At 40.4% G+C, this 15,728-nt stretch overlaps 2 protein-coding genes across 2 annotated transcripts; both read left to right on the top strand.

Annotated features, from left to right (window-relative positions):
- Positions 1-6,101: 6,101 nt before the first annotated feature.
- Positions 6,102-11,783, top strand: spon2b (spondin 2b, extracellular matrix protein). The gene is made up of 6 exons (XM_028416287.1): positions 6,102-6,252; positions 6,949-7,202; positions 7,292-7,515; positions 8,401-8,592; positions 8,710-8,896; positions 10,707-11,783. Exons 2-6 carry the CDS (start codon positions 6,980-6,982, stop codon positions 10,883-10,885), a joined length of 1,005 nt encoding a protein of 334 aa, XP_028272088.1. The 5' UTR covers positions 6,102-6,252; positions 6,949-6,979; the 3' UTR covers positions 10,886-11,783.
- A 1,433-nt stretch (positions 11,784-13,216) lies between these two features.
- On the top strand, positions 13,217-15,620 carry LOC114442789 (transmembrane emp24 domain-containing protein 11). Its single transcript, XM_028416589.1, has 5 exons — positions 13,217-13,473; positions 14,183-14,274; positions 14,497-14,622; positions 14,735-14,881; positions 15,103-15,620. The coding sequence occupies exons 1-5, from the start codon at positions 13,344-13,346 to the stop codon at positions 15,250-15,252; spliced, it is 645 nt and encodes a 214-aa protein (XP_028272390.1). The 5' UTR covers positions 13,217-13,343; the 3' UTR covers positions 15,253-15,620.
- The last annotated feature ends 108 nt before the right edge of the window (positions 15,621-15,728 follow it).

The raw sequence follows: 15,728 nt of genomic DNA, 5'->3' as shown, positions 1-15,728 counted from the left end.
GTTAAATGTATGTGTTATTCCCCAGTAAACACATCTGCATTTACAACATCAACAATAAGCATGCAGTGATCTGCAGCTTCTGTGTGAGGTAGGCAGGTGTTCGGTTTGCTAAGGAAAAACAACTTTGTGTGCAGCCATCGCTTTGAGGCAGGAGGAGAACCATCAGAACTTAATCATTTCAGCATTTAGCGGTCAGTTTCATTCCAGTCTTTAGACAACAGCATTTTTGCAGTTTAACAGTTCACTGGTTATACCAGAGTAAAATCTGGGGGAAGTCTACAACCTGCTTTATACAACTTTACACCTGGGAGGTTTCCAGTGTGAACAGACTCCTTGTGTTGACCATGGACCTGCTCCAACTGACCAATTGTGGCTAAAATGCCTTGGTTGCTCAGGGAGTGGAAACTCGTGTTCATTTTTCTTCTTAGATCTGTCCAGGATGTAAATTGGTGACTTTCCAGCTACAGGCCTCCCACTCTAACTTTCAGGCTACTGATGGTATGATAAAAAGGAAAAAAATATCCACTTCTAATCCAATCAGGAATAAAAAAAACAGTTGTGTGCACATGTAGATGTGTCTACGTATAAAGCTGAGTTTACTAGAGTCTTGCTTCAATAATTCAACATTTTCCAAAACTTTCCAAAATGACAACACTCTTGTTATGACATTCACCTGCAGCAACAATCAGTATAAAACCTGGCAAACAAGATAAAAAGCCAGACTTCTTGACACCATTACAACATGTCAATACCACCTTGGGCCTTAATGCTTAACTCTTGCTCCCACTTTTCTCCCTCAATTAAATCTCCCTGTCGCTCCATCCAGACATGTCAACAGGATGCATATGGAGAAAACCTGAAATTTTATCACTATTTTCTCCTCCTGTGGATACATTTTGTAACTTGTCAAAATTGGACCACACTGTATCATAGCTGGTGTGCCATATTTCAATTCAAGACTTTAAAGAGTAAATCTTGTACTGCAGCACAGGACTACTGTGCTGGAAAACTAAGGTCTCATTTAATGTTTTTTTTTTCTGTCTTCCCCTTTTTTGTTGCAAAGGAGGCCTGTAAATCACGTCCTTTATACCTCCGGCCGGGGGTTCACCGCCTCACCACAGGGTGGGAGGAGAGCATGATGGGAAAAACATGATGGGATTTCACTTTAGTGGGTCACTGAGAGAGAGACAGGGAGGAAGAAAAGGAGGTAAAGAGAATGAAGCACTGCAGAGGAGGTAAGGAGAGATGTCTACACTGGATGAGGGAGAGTCAACAAGACAGTGTGTGCTGGGGGGGAGGGCCAGAGGGTTAGAATATTGAAATGTTGTCACAAAGATAAATAAAGATAGAGTATGAAGACATAAAACTGTAGTAAATGCAATAAAAATTAGATTTTCCATTTTAAAATATTTTTATGTAGCCAACATGTAACTCCATACTGCCAAAGGGCACAAAAACAAAGCAAAAACTAATAAATAACAATATATTATGTGCACAAAAGCCATTATTAGGAAGGGGGGAAAGGACAAAGAGGGAAAAATGGATTCAGCTTCAAATTTAACCATCTACATGCAATAATAACTCATAAATAAAATGAAGGTGGCATCCCTCTGGGTTCTGGATGTATATTTTTCACTTTTTTCTAACCTAGCATCTGTCTTCTCCACTCTAAGTAACCAGTCTTAATAATAATAAATATTGCTCCTGAACCTGTGGCCCACCAATGGAACACAGTGAGCAGTTAATGACTGCGACAAACCAATTACGATAAACTCATATAGCACTCTCATTTACTACAATTTCTGTCAAGAATCATACTCCTCTGAGTCAACTTCAGCTACTAGTCAGCAGGAGTACCGCTTGATGATGGTTTGACCTTCATATTATTAAAAGGGAATGTCCTTCAAAGGAGCCAGCCCCTGGGACACTAAAGTCTGAAGACGCTTCACAGACCCACACAAGCATGAGTCCAAGCCTCGGTCAAACTCTCGAAGAAGAAAATGGCAGTAAAAAAGCAGAAGAAAATAAAAGTGGGAGGTCGCCTGTGCTTCCTGCCCCAGTAGTCCATTTTCCCCAAAGGGAAACCTGGCAAAGGTTAAGGCAACTAAAAACGTAATAAATAACCCCTCACTGCCACTTACTCACATGCAAATTGGCATCGTAAAAATGTGAAAAAAATGCATTTCGACTAAACCCAAACAACGCAATCCAGGTGCCAACAGCTCAGCAAGTTGCCACAAAAGACACAAGAGCAGCAGACTCAGCAGCTGTGTTTTCCTAATGGTGAATTTATATGCGTTGTGTTTTAATACTCTGCAGTCACCTAATATCCTGGAACAGAGCTGTTCATCCATAATTCTCTGATATAAATGGCTTTTGGTCTCGCCATCTAATATTGGCTTGCCTGGCTGTGGTGGGTTTTGATGATTGATGGCACAAACATTCAACAAAGTCATTTACAATACCAGCAGTACCAGCTGTCTGATTCTGTGGAGTCAAATTGAATGACTCACAGAGCTTAGGCAGGTCAGATGGTTTGTGTGATGTAATTATTTTTATAATAACAACATTATAAGAAGCTAAAATTCGGTGTGGTTCAAACTAGCAATAACTTTTATCGGACATTTGGGGCTGGGGGTGGTGTCATGCTGTAAAATCGATTTGGGTCCGATCACACACACTTTCCTCATCATGTTTGTGATGGATAAACATTTAAAATTTTGCGCAGTGCTGCATCAGAAATACAATGCACTCATTTATTATGTACAAAAACATCATAATCTTAAAAACACAAGTAAAGCTTGAGCCAGCTGCTGCATACATATACAACATCACCACGACTTGCTTTTGTCTTTTGTTTCTGTTCTGACCTGCAGCATCCATTAAAGGAAACACACACACACAATTTATCCTGAAATGTGCAAATGAATGCACACAGATTGCTCCCACACAGTGGAGGAAATTATTCCCGGAAATCAGGGGTGATTATTGTGGTAACAAGGCCCCGGGGATATGCTGAGTGGACTGTGAAGGAAGAAAGGTTGGATATGAAACCAGGTGCTGGTTGAAAGTAAGTGTGTGTGTGTAGAAGAGGAAAAAAGTGGGATAGAAAAGAAAGTCACTTTTGTGTTATTACATATATGCATATATTGGTTTATCAGTATTTCCAAATTCACTATGGTCAGCCCTGAACCTCTCCTAAATGAAACCAGAGAGTAAAAACAATGACCTCACATCCTGTCTCCATAGCAACTCTGGCTATCAGCCTAACAACAACATGCTCTGTTATTTTGTTTACAGGCTGTCCGGTCCATTGGGTTGACATATGGCGGTCCCTCGGAGGCCTTCATCATCTTGACACTCACCCATTCACCTAAATCAATGTGTTCAGCCCTACTTCCTACGTTCTTTGTGAGAGTTCAATGGTGTTACCTGGCAGCAAATTCAATTCCAGCTTGTAAACCAGTTGTGGATAATATTTCTTAGCAATGAAAGTTTGTGTCTTATAAAAAGATGTAATCGGTTTCACAGTTTTCACTGACATGAGGCGTTGGAGAGACTATTGGGTGCAGCCTGGGACAAGTGCTGAAGTCGAACTTTTGTTGTGTTTTGTTGGAAGTTTCTCAGAACAAAATCATTTTTGATTTGTATAGTCTCACTCTACTGTCATGCAATACATGATTCTATTGTTCCAAAATCGATTTAGAAACTTTAGAACTAGAGACATTTGCAAGTTATTAGGCAAGTACTAAGCTCAATCACAACACATACGTCATTGTATTGCAATGAAGGCAAGGCGAAATAACTGATGCTTCATGCTATGATTACAGATGACCAGATTTCTTAACACTTCAGAGTTAAGAAAATGCAGAGAAACAAATGTATTCCACAGACACCCAGACTAGAAACACTGCAGTCTGTTTGACTGCCAGATGTGGAAACACAGTTTATAGAGTCTACAAGTCTAACATAAGGACTGTTCACAGTATTCCCACCTCTTTACCACAGTACTCACATCCCTTACTTCCACCTCAGTTGTGGCAGACACGTGACAGACTCGCCTATTTGGCTTTAGGGCCCTTTGCTGTTTTCTGACCCATATTCTCTTTCGCTTTCCCCTCTCCAGATATTGGAACCTTCTGTTCAAACAACAAATAACTGGTCTTTCTTTTTTCTGCATAAACATGACATCTACCTCGACTAAGACTGGTGTGTTTTTAGATCAATCAATTATTTAGTCATATGCTAAAAACAAACAAGAAACAAGCCAGCATGCATGGGTGGGACAAAGCAACAGGCAAACTACGATAATATTGTAAAAATATGACTGGTAGCCATGGATGGTGTTTACATCAGTCGTTTGTTGATATTATGCATTTTTATTGTTGTAAACAAATAACATGCTTAATGGTTACTCATTATAAGGTACTCAAATAAAATTGATCTTTTATTGATCCCAGTGGGGTAAATATGTACTCATGCTCTCTGAAGAGGTTAAGGGTCAAAGGTCTTCAACAGAGCAATACGCCAGGTGCTCATGGACTGGCTGTTCCAGGTCAGCAGTCTGGATGTTTGCTGACAAATTAATTGAAAGGGCATTCTGGCACCCCTGCTGCCTTTTAAAGGTGTAATAACGTAGTGTATATATGCAGTCTGTATGAACTATCTATGTCTGTGAATCCACTTAATGAATTAAACGGTCAGTGCTTCCCCCCACACCAGGACTGAAAACCACTTTAGCCACACTGATCTACTGCCCTCAATAAAACAGAATACAGAACGCTGCTGTTCAGTGTGCATAAGGGTGGTGCTGCTTTCCTTTTTCAAATGTCACTGACTGAGAAAAAAACAGACTGGACTCTTACAGTCCAAACAATAATACTGGAAATCGAGAGAGGTTGAGTAAGGGCACTCAGTCTGTGTTTGGGTGTGTGTAAGTGTTTTAGCAAGAAACATGACCATATGGAAATCATTAGATGTGGGCTGATTCAGCATGCTGCTGGCATATTTGTGTTGTTTGCACGTGACTGACTGAGTCTGTCACCTTCAGGTTAAGGAAGTCAAACACCACGCCCCTGACTTCGACAGATACACACACACACACACAATTTATGGATGAAACTTCTATCCAGTCTAAACCAGATTTTGAGTTTAAATTAACAATGTGATGGTAACTGACTGAACTATATATATATTGCCTCATGTGGTGCTGCAAACAAGAATTTTTTCAAATATAAAAATATCTGAAAGCATGACAAATTATCCATTGTCAGACCACATCTGCGCTTTGATTTGGCAAAACAAAGTTAAAATGAGTGACAAGGACACAGTCACTCACCCACCGTCATTGACTTATTTTCTAATCTTGATAAACACAACAATGTTTAGACCTCAATTTCAAATGCTGAGAATGCACTTAATTGCACTGCCAATGCAACTGCATTCATATGTGATAATTAATCACATATTGGGTGCTGTCAGAAGCAGTTTTAGGATTTTAGATGTTAGAAGTTTTCTGCTAAGCCCTAACAAAAGGCCATGAAAAAGGAAACAGAATACATTTGTGTCCAAATTTTATGAAATGGTGCCTAAATTTGTCTGACATTATAATCCCCTGAAAAACACATCTGAAGAGTTGTGCAAATTGCCTATGACAGAGGCAATATAATTTCCTACATGAGTTAAAAAGCAGCACTGGGACTGGATCTGGTAGCTTAGCTGAGATTCAAAAACCTTGACCAAAGAGACATTTACAGAATTCTAGAAATACATTATGAGCCTCATTAGTCATATCTCTAGGTATAGACACATGACAGCATCACACTGTGAAATCACACTCTACCCAGGGAGCTGCACACAGCCCCTGGCTGTGCAATGAGAACTGCTGAACACATTAGCTAGTTAATAGGCAACTTATAAAGAGAGGGAGAGAGAAAGGGAGGAGGAGGAGGTGGGGAGTGCAGGAGGGGGAGTCAAAGGGCATGAAGGGGGCAGGGAAGTCACTGGCAAGCTGCTGAGACAAAGATTGGAGCGAGATGAAGAGGGGAGTGGAGAAGGACGAGGAAGGAGGGGGGAGAAAAGGAGGGAAAGCTCCTGAAGGACATAAATAGGCCAAAGAGGACTTGGATCTTCGCAGTCACTCGTTCCGACAGCCACATCCACCGCTCTCCTCTCCCCTTCTCCTCACCTTCAGCCCTCCTCTCCATTCATCTGCTACAACCCTTCATTCATCTGGAACCCTGAACAAAGCCAGTGAGTAGTTTCTACACCACACATTAACCTGTTTCTGCATAATGTTACATAGATCCTGGCTGCAATGATTAATCTGCACAAACTAATGAAGCACAGGAGGCTGCTAAAGTTGCATGCAAAGCTATTGGAATTGTGCACATATAAACAGGCTTTAGTAAGCCAAATTGGAAGCCTACACATTTATTGACCCTGAATCAAGCAATGTAATACCACTTTTTACTGCTTTATTTGTATGCTGTTTATGTAGCACGGCTGCAGCACCATTAATTGGTGACACATATTTGCGTCACAAAATGATCGAAAAAATGATTAGACGAATTATGGATAGAGTATGGAGAGTTACAACCAACCAGCTGCTCCAACACTGGAAGAAGCTACGATGAGGCATTCAAAGTCAGGAATCCCACACATTACTGCTTTGGTATATTAAGTGTCCTAAGATAGAGATGCAGCTCACCAGACTGTTTAAAACGACAAAGATCACACATACTACATCCACCTTAAACATCAGGTCTACTTCTGACAGACCTACTTGGCTTAACTGAAGTCTCAACAATGGAAAGAGGACCACTGCATGGTAATACCAAACAGACAGCGAGTATGCCCTGCATAAATATTGTACATGTATTGTGACGGCAGCAGTGAATGTGTATATCTGCAGCTGTATGATGTTTTCCTTTAAAATGTCCTATCTAGATCTTCCATCTTCCACACACCTGCTTGTATCATGGACACCACAAAGAACACTGTCTCCTTCAGTCGCCTGATTGTCATGATGCTGACACTGGTCCAAGGCTTTCATTCAATGCCTGTTCCTACTGACATCCCCATGTGCACGGCCTCAGAAAGTGCCCAGTACAGCCTAACGTTTACCGGCAAATGGACCCAAGCAGCATTCCCTAAGCAGTATCCTGTCTACCGCCCTCCTGCACAGTGGTCAAATCTTATTGGTAAGCTTTGTTGTGTTATCAGTCATGTTATTTTGAAGTTGAATTTGTAGACTACCTGTTGCAACCTCTCCTTTTACGTTGTCTGCCAGGAGTGACCCACAGCTCTGACTACCACATGTGGCAAGGTAATGAGTTTGCCAGCAATGGAGTGAGGGAGTTTGCGGAGAAAGGCGAGGCTTGGACGCTCATAAAGGAAGTTGAGGCGGCCGGCGAACGCATCCAGAGTGTTTATGGGATCCTCTCAGCTCCTGCTGTTGTGGGAGGCACGGGCCAGATGAGTACGGAGTTTGAGGTCTTCGCCAGGCACTCCTATGTAAGTCTCCCCACAACTGGTTTCCCTTTAGTCTCCATGCATTAAGTGCATAAAAGACCTTCTGCTGAAAGGTCAGCGGCGAGACACTTCAGCCTAAATCAGAGGATGTTGAAGAGTTTCTCAAGAGAAATGACGGCAACAGTTCTAATATATGTAGTTTTATTCATCGTTGGTAATTAACCAACTACGTGGAAGTAAAAACGGTAGTCACTGTAACAAATAGCACCCCAGCAGTTTGCTATGACACCAAGTAAGAGTCTCAGATGTGCTAAACTCTACCACTTTCCAGCATTGCAACTGTGAGCAAAGTGTCATATATGCAATAGAAATTACAGCCAAAACTATGAAAATAACACTGGCATTGTAAAAAGACTAAATTTCCAACATCTTATTGGCAAACCAAGTGATTTTTTCAGCCAGGTAGTAAATTGTCACAGCACTGCTGCTATTGTTGATAATATAAAGAGCTTTATAGGGAGAAATAACATATAAAGCCTTTTTAACTAGGCTAATGCAGCAAGGCCTTTCTAATAAACCTCCTGTTTTTTCCACATGCTACACCCATAGGAGAAATTCCTGTTAATAGTGAGCCAAATATATGTCTTTAAACTATGTAAAACTCTGCTGTTGAATTTTCTACTGATGAGTCTCTGGGTGGGTCATAAAACCGAGGACCGAGATGTTCTGCTTGGATATGAGGCAAGGCATAGTTTAGGGAAAAGTTAGAAGGAAATAAGAGACAGTCAACAACATAAAACAGTGTGTAGGGAGGTAGGGGAGGTAAAATATAAGTAAATCTCTACTACAGTAATGCATAGTGTAACTGATCACACTAAAAAAATGCTCATTTTCTTTCACCCTTTGTCTCTGTCTACACTTAAACAGCTGTCATTCGTTGTGCGTATCGTTCCAAGCCCAGACTGGTTTGTGGGTGTGGACAGTGTTGACTTGTGTGATGGTGAACACTGGAAAGACAATGTATCACTGGACCTCTTCCCATATGACGCTGGAACTGACAGTGGCTTCACCTTCTCTTCTCCAAACTTTGAGACCATCCCACAGGACAAAATCATGCAGGTGGGTCAGCCTCAGCCAAAATCCACATCACATAAATCCACAGCGAAAAATCACTGTGCGAGCACAGATGCAGGTTGTTAACTCTCCTATTTCTATATATCAATTTTCACTCCATAGATCACCTCCTCCTCCCCTAGCCATCCTGCCAATTCCTTCTACTACCCCCGTCTGAAGCATCTACCACCCATTGCCAAGGTCACACTGACTAAAATAAAGAAGACCAATCAGATCATCAGCCTGCCAGTGGAGCCCACACAGTCCAACCAACTTCCAACAGGAAACGAGATCGAAGACAAGCTCATAAGTAAGTCAGGTTACCAAAAACACTGAGAATTTATGATTGTTTATGCAATGTTCGGAAAGACTCCATGTGATTTTTTACTGTCAAATTCAAATTTGGACAAATACACTATTCATTTTACAAGTGGTTTACCAGGACAGTGACTGTGACCAATGTCCATTGGGTCCAGTAAGTCTATCATGTATGAACCTGCATAGAGAATAAGATGAGTATGATCAAGTGAGAAACCCTGCAGAAACGAATCAGGTTCTCCTATCTGGGACACAAAATGCTCAAATGTTCTACAGCATTTAAACAACTGGCTTTACAGATGTTTCGAGAAATGCATTTAGCAGGCACAACACATTTTGTTTTGACATTGAATAACTGTATTCTATATATAACAAGCATCTAGTGAAACAGTCAAAATATGACAGCTGAAGAAAAACTGTGTAGAAACTATAGACAATAGCATGTAGGTCATGACACCACACAAGCACATGTTTTAACAAGACGTAAATCCATGAACTGAAGCTGGATTCACTTAATGTTGGCTACCAAACTTTTAAAGACTCCCTGTTGTACAGATTAGAGGTAATAATACAAAACCCAAAAGCAATGAAGAAGAAAATGTAAAGATGAAGAGTGTGTCAAACTGCAAGCAAAGCCAACAATGCTGTAGTCAAACAACCTGTCTGTGTGACTGATGTTCTTCTGTCGGACAGGGAGAGGACAATGGCCAACTCACCACAGAGTGTTTAAATAGATGACTTGGCCAGTAAAAGATTTTTAGGAGGGAAAAGGAGAACAGATAGCATGTCACTCGGCAAAAGAGCTGACAGTGCGGTAATCAGATTCAGGGTTGAGGGTGACTGTAAAGGTTTGAGTCAGCATCACAGACTACAAGCCTGCTCCCTTGACTACACATCAACAAACAGCAGAGCGTGGCCAAGAATCTGTTGGGGTTTCCTGCCCTGCTCTATCCATCTGTTCGTCCTTCTCCTCTCCATAAATCCCTCTATCTCATCTGTGCATTCACTCCACAGCTAGAGCAAAGTAATTTTTAATAACTGACAATCACCTCTAAAGATTAGATCTGTAAAATATGACACAGCTTTGCTTCTTATAGTCATTATACTATCCTTTAAAGGGATAATGATATGAATGATAAAGAAGGATGTCCAAATCAGCCTTGACCTGACATCTTCAACCCCTTCATCCGATTATACAACCATGCAGCTTCCGTAGCACCTCCTATCCTTCTGCTTTTCTACTTTTTAACTGATAACTGTTATACATATTAGCTAAACACAAGCTCACAACGATGGCTGAGATAGCACTAAAGGTCACAATGTTATAGCTGGACAGAAAGAGTTTAAAATTTAGCAGCAGCATTTTTGACATTCATTAGACAAGAGCTAAATCCCCATCATTATTATTTTATTTTACCAGAGGACTCTTTATGCAATGTTTACTATGAGACAGGGTTACACTTATAAAAAGCAAGCACAGTCAGCAAAAACAGTCTTAACTAATAAAATTAACAGTATCTCCAGCAGCCCAATAACTGCCAGGAATCTGTAATGAGAACCTGTGGGTTCATAAAGAGACGCACAAAGAGCGAGTCAGCATTTACTGTGATGTCATTCATTTATTTATTTGCTTGCTTTCTTACTGCTTTTTAAAAATTAATCTCTATTTCCATTTTCTATCACCTTTATTTTTAAAGGAATCTCCAACAGATTCGACCTATATAAAACATGAAACAGAGACACTTGTGCACAGAATTGAAATGTTATTATAATGCTTGCCCTCCCTCTCTCTCTCTGTGCAGACACCCCTCTGGACTGCGAGGTGTCAGTGTGGTCTCCCTGGGGTTTGTGCAAAGGCAAGTGTGGAGACTCAGGTGTACAGCACCGCACACGCTATGTCCTAATGCACCCAGCCAACAATGGAGCAGCCTGCCCCCTGCTGGAGGAAGAGAGAAAGTGCTTCCCAGACAACTGTTTATGACTAGGCCAGGGAAGGAGGGAGAAGAAAGAGAGGAAGGAGAGGAGACACAAGAAAGAGAGGAAAGCCAGGAAAGGGAGAAAGGGACGAAGACGGACAAACAACAGCAAAAGGTCTGCAACATATTCACATGAAGCATAAGTATGATAAAAAAAAAGACTCCACCTGTTCTCCCGGACCACACCTGCTTTCTATGTCCTTGTCTGACTGTTGAATTGGGAGAGTCTGACTGCAAAACACACATCTAATCCTCAGCTCATATTGATAGTCCTGACAGCACTAGACTGGTGTAGTTTAGCACAACAGCTTATAGACACCACTTCTGTTTTTGGCAGATTATCAAATTTGTCTGGGGATAGAACAATGCTGTTTTGAAGATAGCCATAAATTAAAGACACATGTTGGATCTGTAATTGGGGTTTGGGTTTGGCATTCTGAAGATCACAGACATTTGTTTGGCCGCAGAGGATTATAACTCCCAGTAGCTTTCATCTAGAGGATTTGTAAATAAATCCATTTAAATGATACTTAAGATCTGAAATCCCCCCCCATTCCAGAGGAATACTTAACAGAAAATCCAAATAATATCAGACCGGGAGTCGAAGGGAAAACATGACGCCTCACCAGTTCCATTAACAGAAGCAGTACCAGCAACAATGCAGCACATAGAGACTCCTGAACTATCCCACATTCAAAATGTAATGTTTACACATGGGGGGGTGTTTTCCAGAAGAAAAATAAAATATTTATTGACAGGATTTTAACCTGTAGTGTACAGTATATGAAATCTGAAAGTAATAATCTGTATTCCTGTATGTTATTGAGATATTGGGTCAATATTGAAAATATTTTTTGTAAAAATTTAAACTAAAAATGTACAAAAATGTATGTTTTTTTTGTAAGGGCCAATAAAGTGTAAATATATCTTTAAGGCATTGTTGATTTATATTTAAGAAAGAGACTTCTCCTTCTTGAAGAAATTAAGTATGGTAACAGTTTGAACTTTGAATGATTTTGCTACAAAAATGTTGAATTCCCTTCTCTGCTCAATTCAATACATCACCTTTAAATCTAGAAAAACATAGAAGTATTACTAATACAGGTGCTGCAGGATCAAATTGAGTGTAGCAAAAAAAAAAAAAACTATTAACTGCATGACCTGGATTCAAGCCCCAGGTCTGGACAGGAATCACCCTGATGAAGTGTTGGTCGTAAAACAGAAACGGGTTCACCAAATGTTTGGATCATAAAGCTTAAAATCTGAAAGAGACACCTTCTATTGCAGCGCTAATACGGTTACGAACAACGAATCTGATTTCCAGGTAAGAAGAAGGCAAAACAAAGTGATACCAGTGTAAATATGTGGAAGAGACTGAATGACCTATGACCCCTTTTCCGACCCAAGCCAGCAGCAAATCCATACTACAGATGAGGGACGACAAACTGAACAGCAATAACATCAAAACATCTGCTTTATGAGGGACGTGCTTCCGTTCTGAGAGACTGAGATGGAGAATCAGGACTAACAGGAGAGAAGACCCAGGTTCTGTCTTTGTGTAGTTAAATAGACTATATCTATGATGAAGAATAGATTGTAAACACAGCCAAGAGAAAAGGGTACATACGAAGTCTTTTAAAATAAATTAACTGTCTTACCAGATAGGAACAGTCATGTGAGAAACTACTGTATGAGCTAAGAGGAGGCTGACTGTGGTCCACAGCTATCTGCACATATTCAATTATAACATATTTCACAATAAATAACGAAAGCGTTAGACAGATGGTGAAAGGTATGGTAAATATATTATTATTCACATTTCCTGTTTTACAGGGTGTGGGAGGAGAAGGAAATCTAATTTTTTTCCTGCAGCAACTTTTGCAGATGCAGAACATGAGAAGGGTTTATACTGTGTGTGGGAGGTCACTGTGTAGGTGAGCTCATCTAAGGTAAACATATGGCCGCTACTGTATGTGATGGCTTGGATTACATTCCCCACTCAGTTCCCAGTCCTACTTGGACCCTGTAATAAACACAGTCAAACTGCAATGAACATTACATTATGTTCATATATCCTCCTACCATCACCATAAGGGCCCCTCTATTAACCAACTAACCAAAAGCATCAACAATGCACTGCAGGGCAGCTTGTTCTTATTGCCATGGGTGCCAAAATATATCACCTGTTGTGACAAGGCAACCCTACTGGATACTCTCAGATTCTCAGATCCTTAGCAGCGCTGTTATTGGTTCCCATGTTAACCAATCACAAAATGACCAGAATGTCTCCTCACAGCCTGTAGCAGCTGTGAGTTTCTCACACTCCATTACACACTTTAAATACAAGCTTTGGGGCAGAGTTAGAACGTGCAGCTCTACAGAAAGCTGTCTACTGGAACTGCAAACCAAACATTAGGTCACCGCAAAGTGTATTGTAATCTAATAGTGCATTGTTAACATAAAATGGGTTTGCGAGGCATTGGCTTCCTCCTCATGTGTTACCTGATGCTGGCAGCAGCTATGTATTTTGATCTGGGAGAGCAGCAGGAAAAATGCATCATCGAGGAGATTCCTGAAGACACGCTGGTGACTGGTGAGTCATAAAGAGGGAACAGTCCTCCTGAGGGTCGTTTACGTTCTCAGCTGTGGCAGTAAAACAGGGATTAGACTGTGTATTTAATTATTCATAATTGTGAATCACCACGTGATTGTTAAATCAAACAGTAATGGGAGAAGAACTTTCACAACAGTGGGTCTCACATTTCAGCAAGTGCAAAAACAATAAAAGCCATTTAGGACTCGACTTATATTACACAGTAGAGTCTTAGTGAAAAATCAGCTGCTCTGTCGCTCAACAAGAATAAAGTAACAAAGACATGCAGATAAAACGGTCTATTTAATGTACATTACACTAGGGCTGCAACAAACAAGTATTTTGGTATTTGGAAACTCGACGATTATTTTTGCGATTATTCGAGTACTCGGGTCACGCATAAATGTCATAGTTTTCCCATAGATACGCCAAGAGTGTGTGAGTGTGAGCGTGTGTGAGTGTGTCCGACCTGCAAACGGCTCGCCCGCGTTTCGAACCCAGGGCCCCTTGCGTGCAAAAAGCTGATCATCCCACTGCGCCGAGTACTCGAGTAATATTTGTGCTGAGCCCTACATTACACATCAGATTTTAAAAATCTTAATGAAATTATATTCCTTTTTAATGTCCTTTCCTTATTACAAATGTTACACACTTGGCAATGTGTGTGTGTGTGTGTGTACCCTAATGTATGAGTGTTTCTTACCTTAAGGTTACTTCTTGTTGGAACCTTGGGACATAAAGACATTCAGCCACACGCCTCACTTGGGAGCCACTGTGACAGTCAGAGACCCAAACCATGAGGTATTAGACTCATATCAAAGAGATGATGCATTTAAAAAAAGTCCTACTAGAAATTATCCATAATGCATGGTCAGATTAGCTGATGAAAAAGAACGTTGATCATTTTAATAGGTTTTTAACACTAGTATGGTCCCAAAATGAACAAAATCAACCCTAATATTTGAGAAGACGCAAACCAGATATTCACCATAATTCGAGCCTGAAGATGTCTTTCCTTTGTAGGTTGTGATCTCCAAACGCTATGGGAAGTTTGGTAAATTCACCTTCACCACTCACGCCTCTGGCCAGCACTTCCTCTGCTTCCAAACCAACTCCACAAGATTTTCTGTCTTTGCTAATGAAAGGCTGGTGAGACCTGTGGACACACAGAGAAAATCTATCCATTAAAAAAGACATGGAGTGATCATACATAAAGCCTACCTAGTTTCAGCATTTCTCTTTTTCTTTTGTTGCTTCACAGAAGCTACATTTGGACGTTCAGATGGGAGAGCATTCAATTGACCCCAATACCCACAGCACCAAAGACAACATGGAAACTCTGGACAACAGTCTCAGTCACCTCATAGATCAGATGGTGTACATCACCAGACAGCAGGAGTACCAGAGGGTAAATACTTATTTATCTATATTGTTTTGACGCTACAGTCTGACAATATAAACAAAAAACATCAAGGAGGTCAAAGGTTACCCATTCATCTTCACATATTTACCATCCCACTCATTAAGCAGACCACAGTTGATTCTCATATGTGAAATCAAGCCAATGTTTTGTATTAATATTTAAGGATTTTTAAATTGTATTTATTTTATGCTGTGTTTTCTTTTCAGGAGAAGGAGGAGGTTTTCCGTCAGATCAGTGAGGACACAAACGGAAAAGTGTTGTGGTGGGCTGTGGTGCAGACGTCCATTCTGCTGTCAGTCGGTTTCTGGCAGATGAAACGACTCAAAGACTTCTTTGTTGCCAAGAAGCTGGTTTGATGATGAGCTCTGACCTGTCAGGGTTACACCTCACTGTACACTTTATTCTTTTAATGGTCAGCTGCCCACATCTTTATCAGTAGAGTTTCTGCAACCAGAAGGTCCAGAAATACATACAATGATTCTATGCGTGTCTAACATAATAATAAAAAAATAAGTGATCTGTAGTGTTGTCAACACTATTGAATAAATCTGATGTCTTATCTGTTGCTATTTCAGCACATATGACTGTCTAAAGCCTTGAGTTAAGCTGTTAATGTTTTGGTATGATCTATGTGATTTAAACACATGATATGAAACTAAATATTATCATAAATAGTATTAAAATTATTGTTGTAACATCCACTACAGGCAAAAACAAGATTCACCAGGACTGAATACAGCAAAGCTAGCTACTGTGTTAATGGGAAATAAAGGCTTTTGGAAGTACACTTGTTTTGCTTTTCATTTTAAATTCAATAATTATATTCAGAACT

Source organism: Parambassis ranga, chromosome 10 (genome assembly GCF_900634625.1).
Source record: "Parambassis ranga chromosome 10, fParRan2.1, whole genome shotgun sequence".
Classification (NCBI taxonomy): domain Eukaryota; kingdom Metazoa; phylum Chordata; class Actinopteri; family Ambassidae; genus Parambassis; species Parambassis ranga.
The sequence above is the reverse complement of the archived record's forward strand: the minus strand, read 5'-3'. Positions and strand labels throughout refer to the sequence as shown.

Bases quoted from the DNA above. Each gene is read 5' to 3' on its own strand.
- spon2b (XM_028416287.1), top strand. From the start codon at position 6,980: ATGGACACCACAAAGAACACTGTCTCCTTCAGTCGCCTGATTGTCATG. The intron at 7,516-8,400 runs GTAAGTCTCCCC...ACACTTAAACAG, and splicing joins TCTTCGCCAGGCACTCCTAT to CTGTCATTCGTTGTGCGTAT. The intron at 8,897-10,706 runs GTAAGTCAGGTT...CTCTCTGTGCAG, and splicing joins GATCGAAGACAAGCTCATAA to ACACCCCTCTGGACTGCGAG.
- LOC114442789 (XM_028416589.1), top strand. From the start codon at position 13,344: ATGGGTTTGCGAGGCATTGGCTTCCTCCTCATGTGTTACCTGATGCTG. The intron at 13,474-14,182 runs GTGAGTCATAAA...TCTTACCTTAAG, and splicing joins TGAAGACACGCTGGTGACTG to GTTACTTCTTGTTGGAACCT. The intron at 14,275-14,496 runs GTATTAGACTCA...TTTCCTTTGTAG, and splicing joins TCAGAGACCCAAACCATGAG to GTTGTGATCTCCAAACGCTA.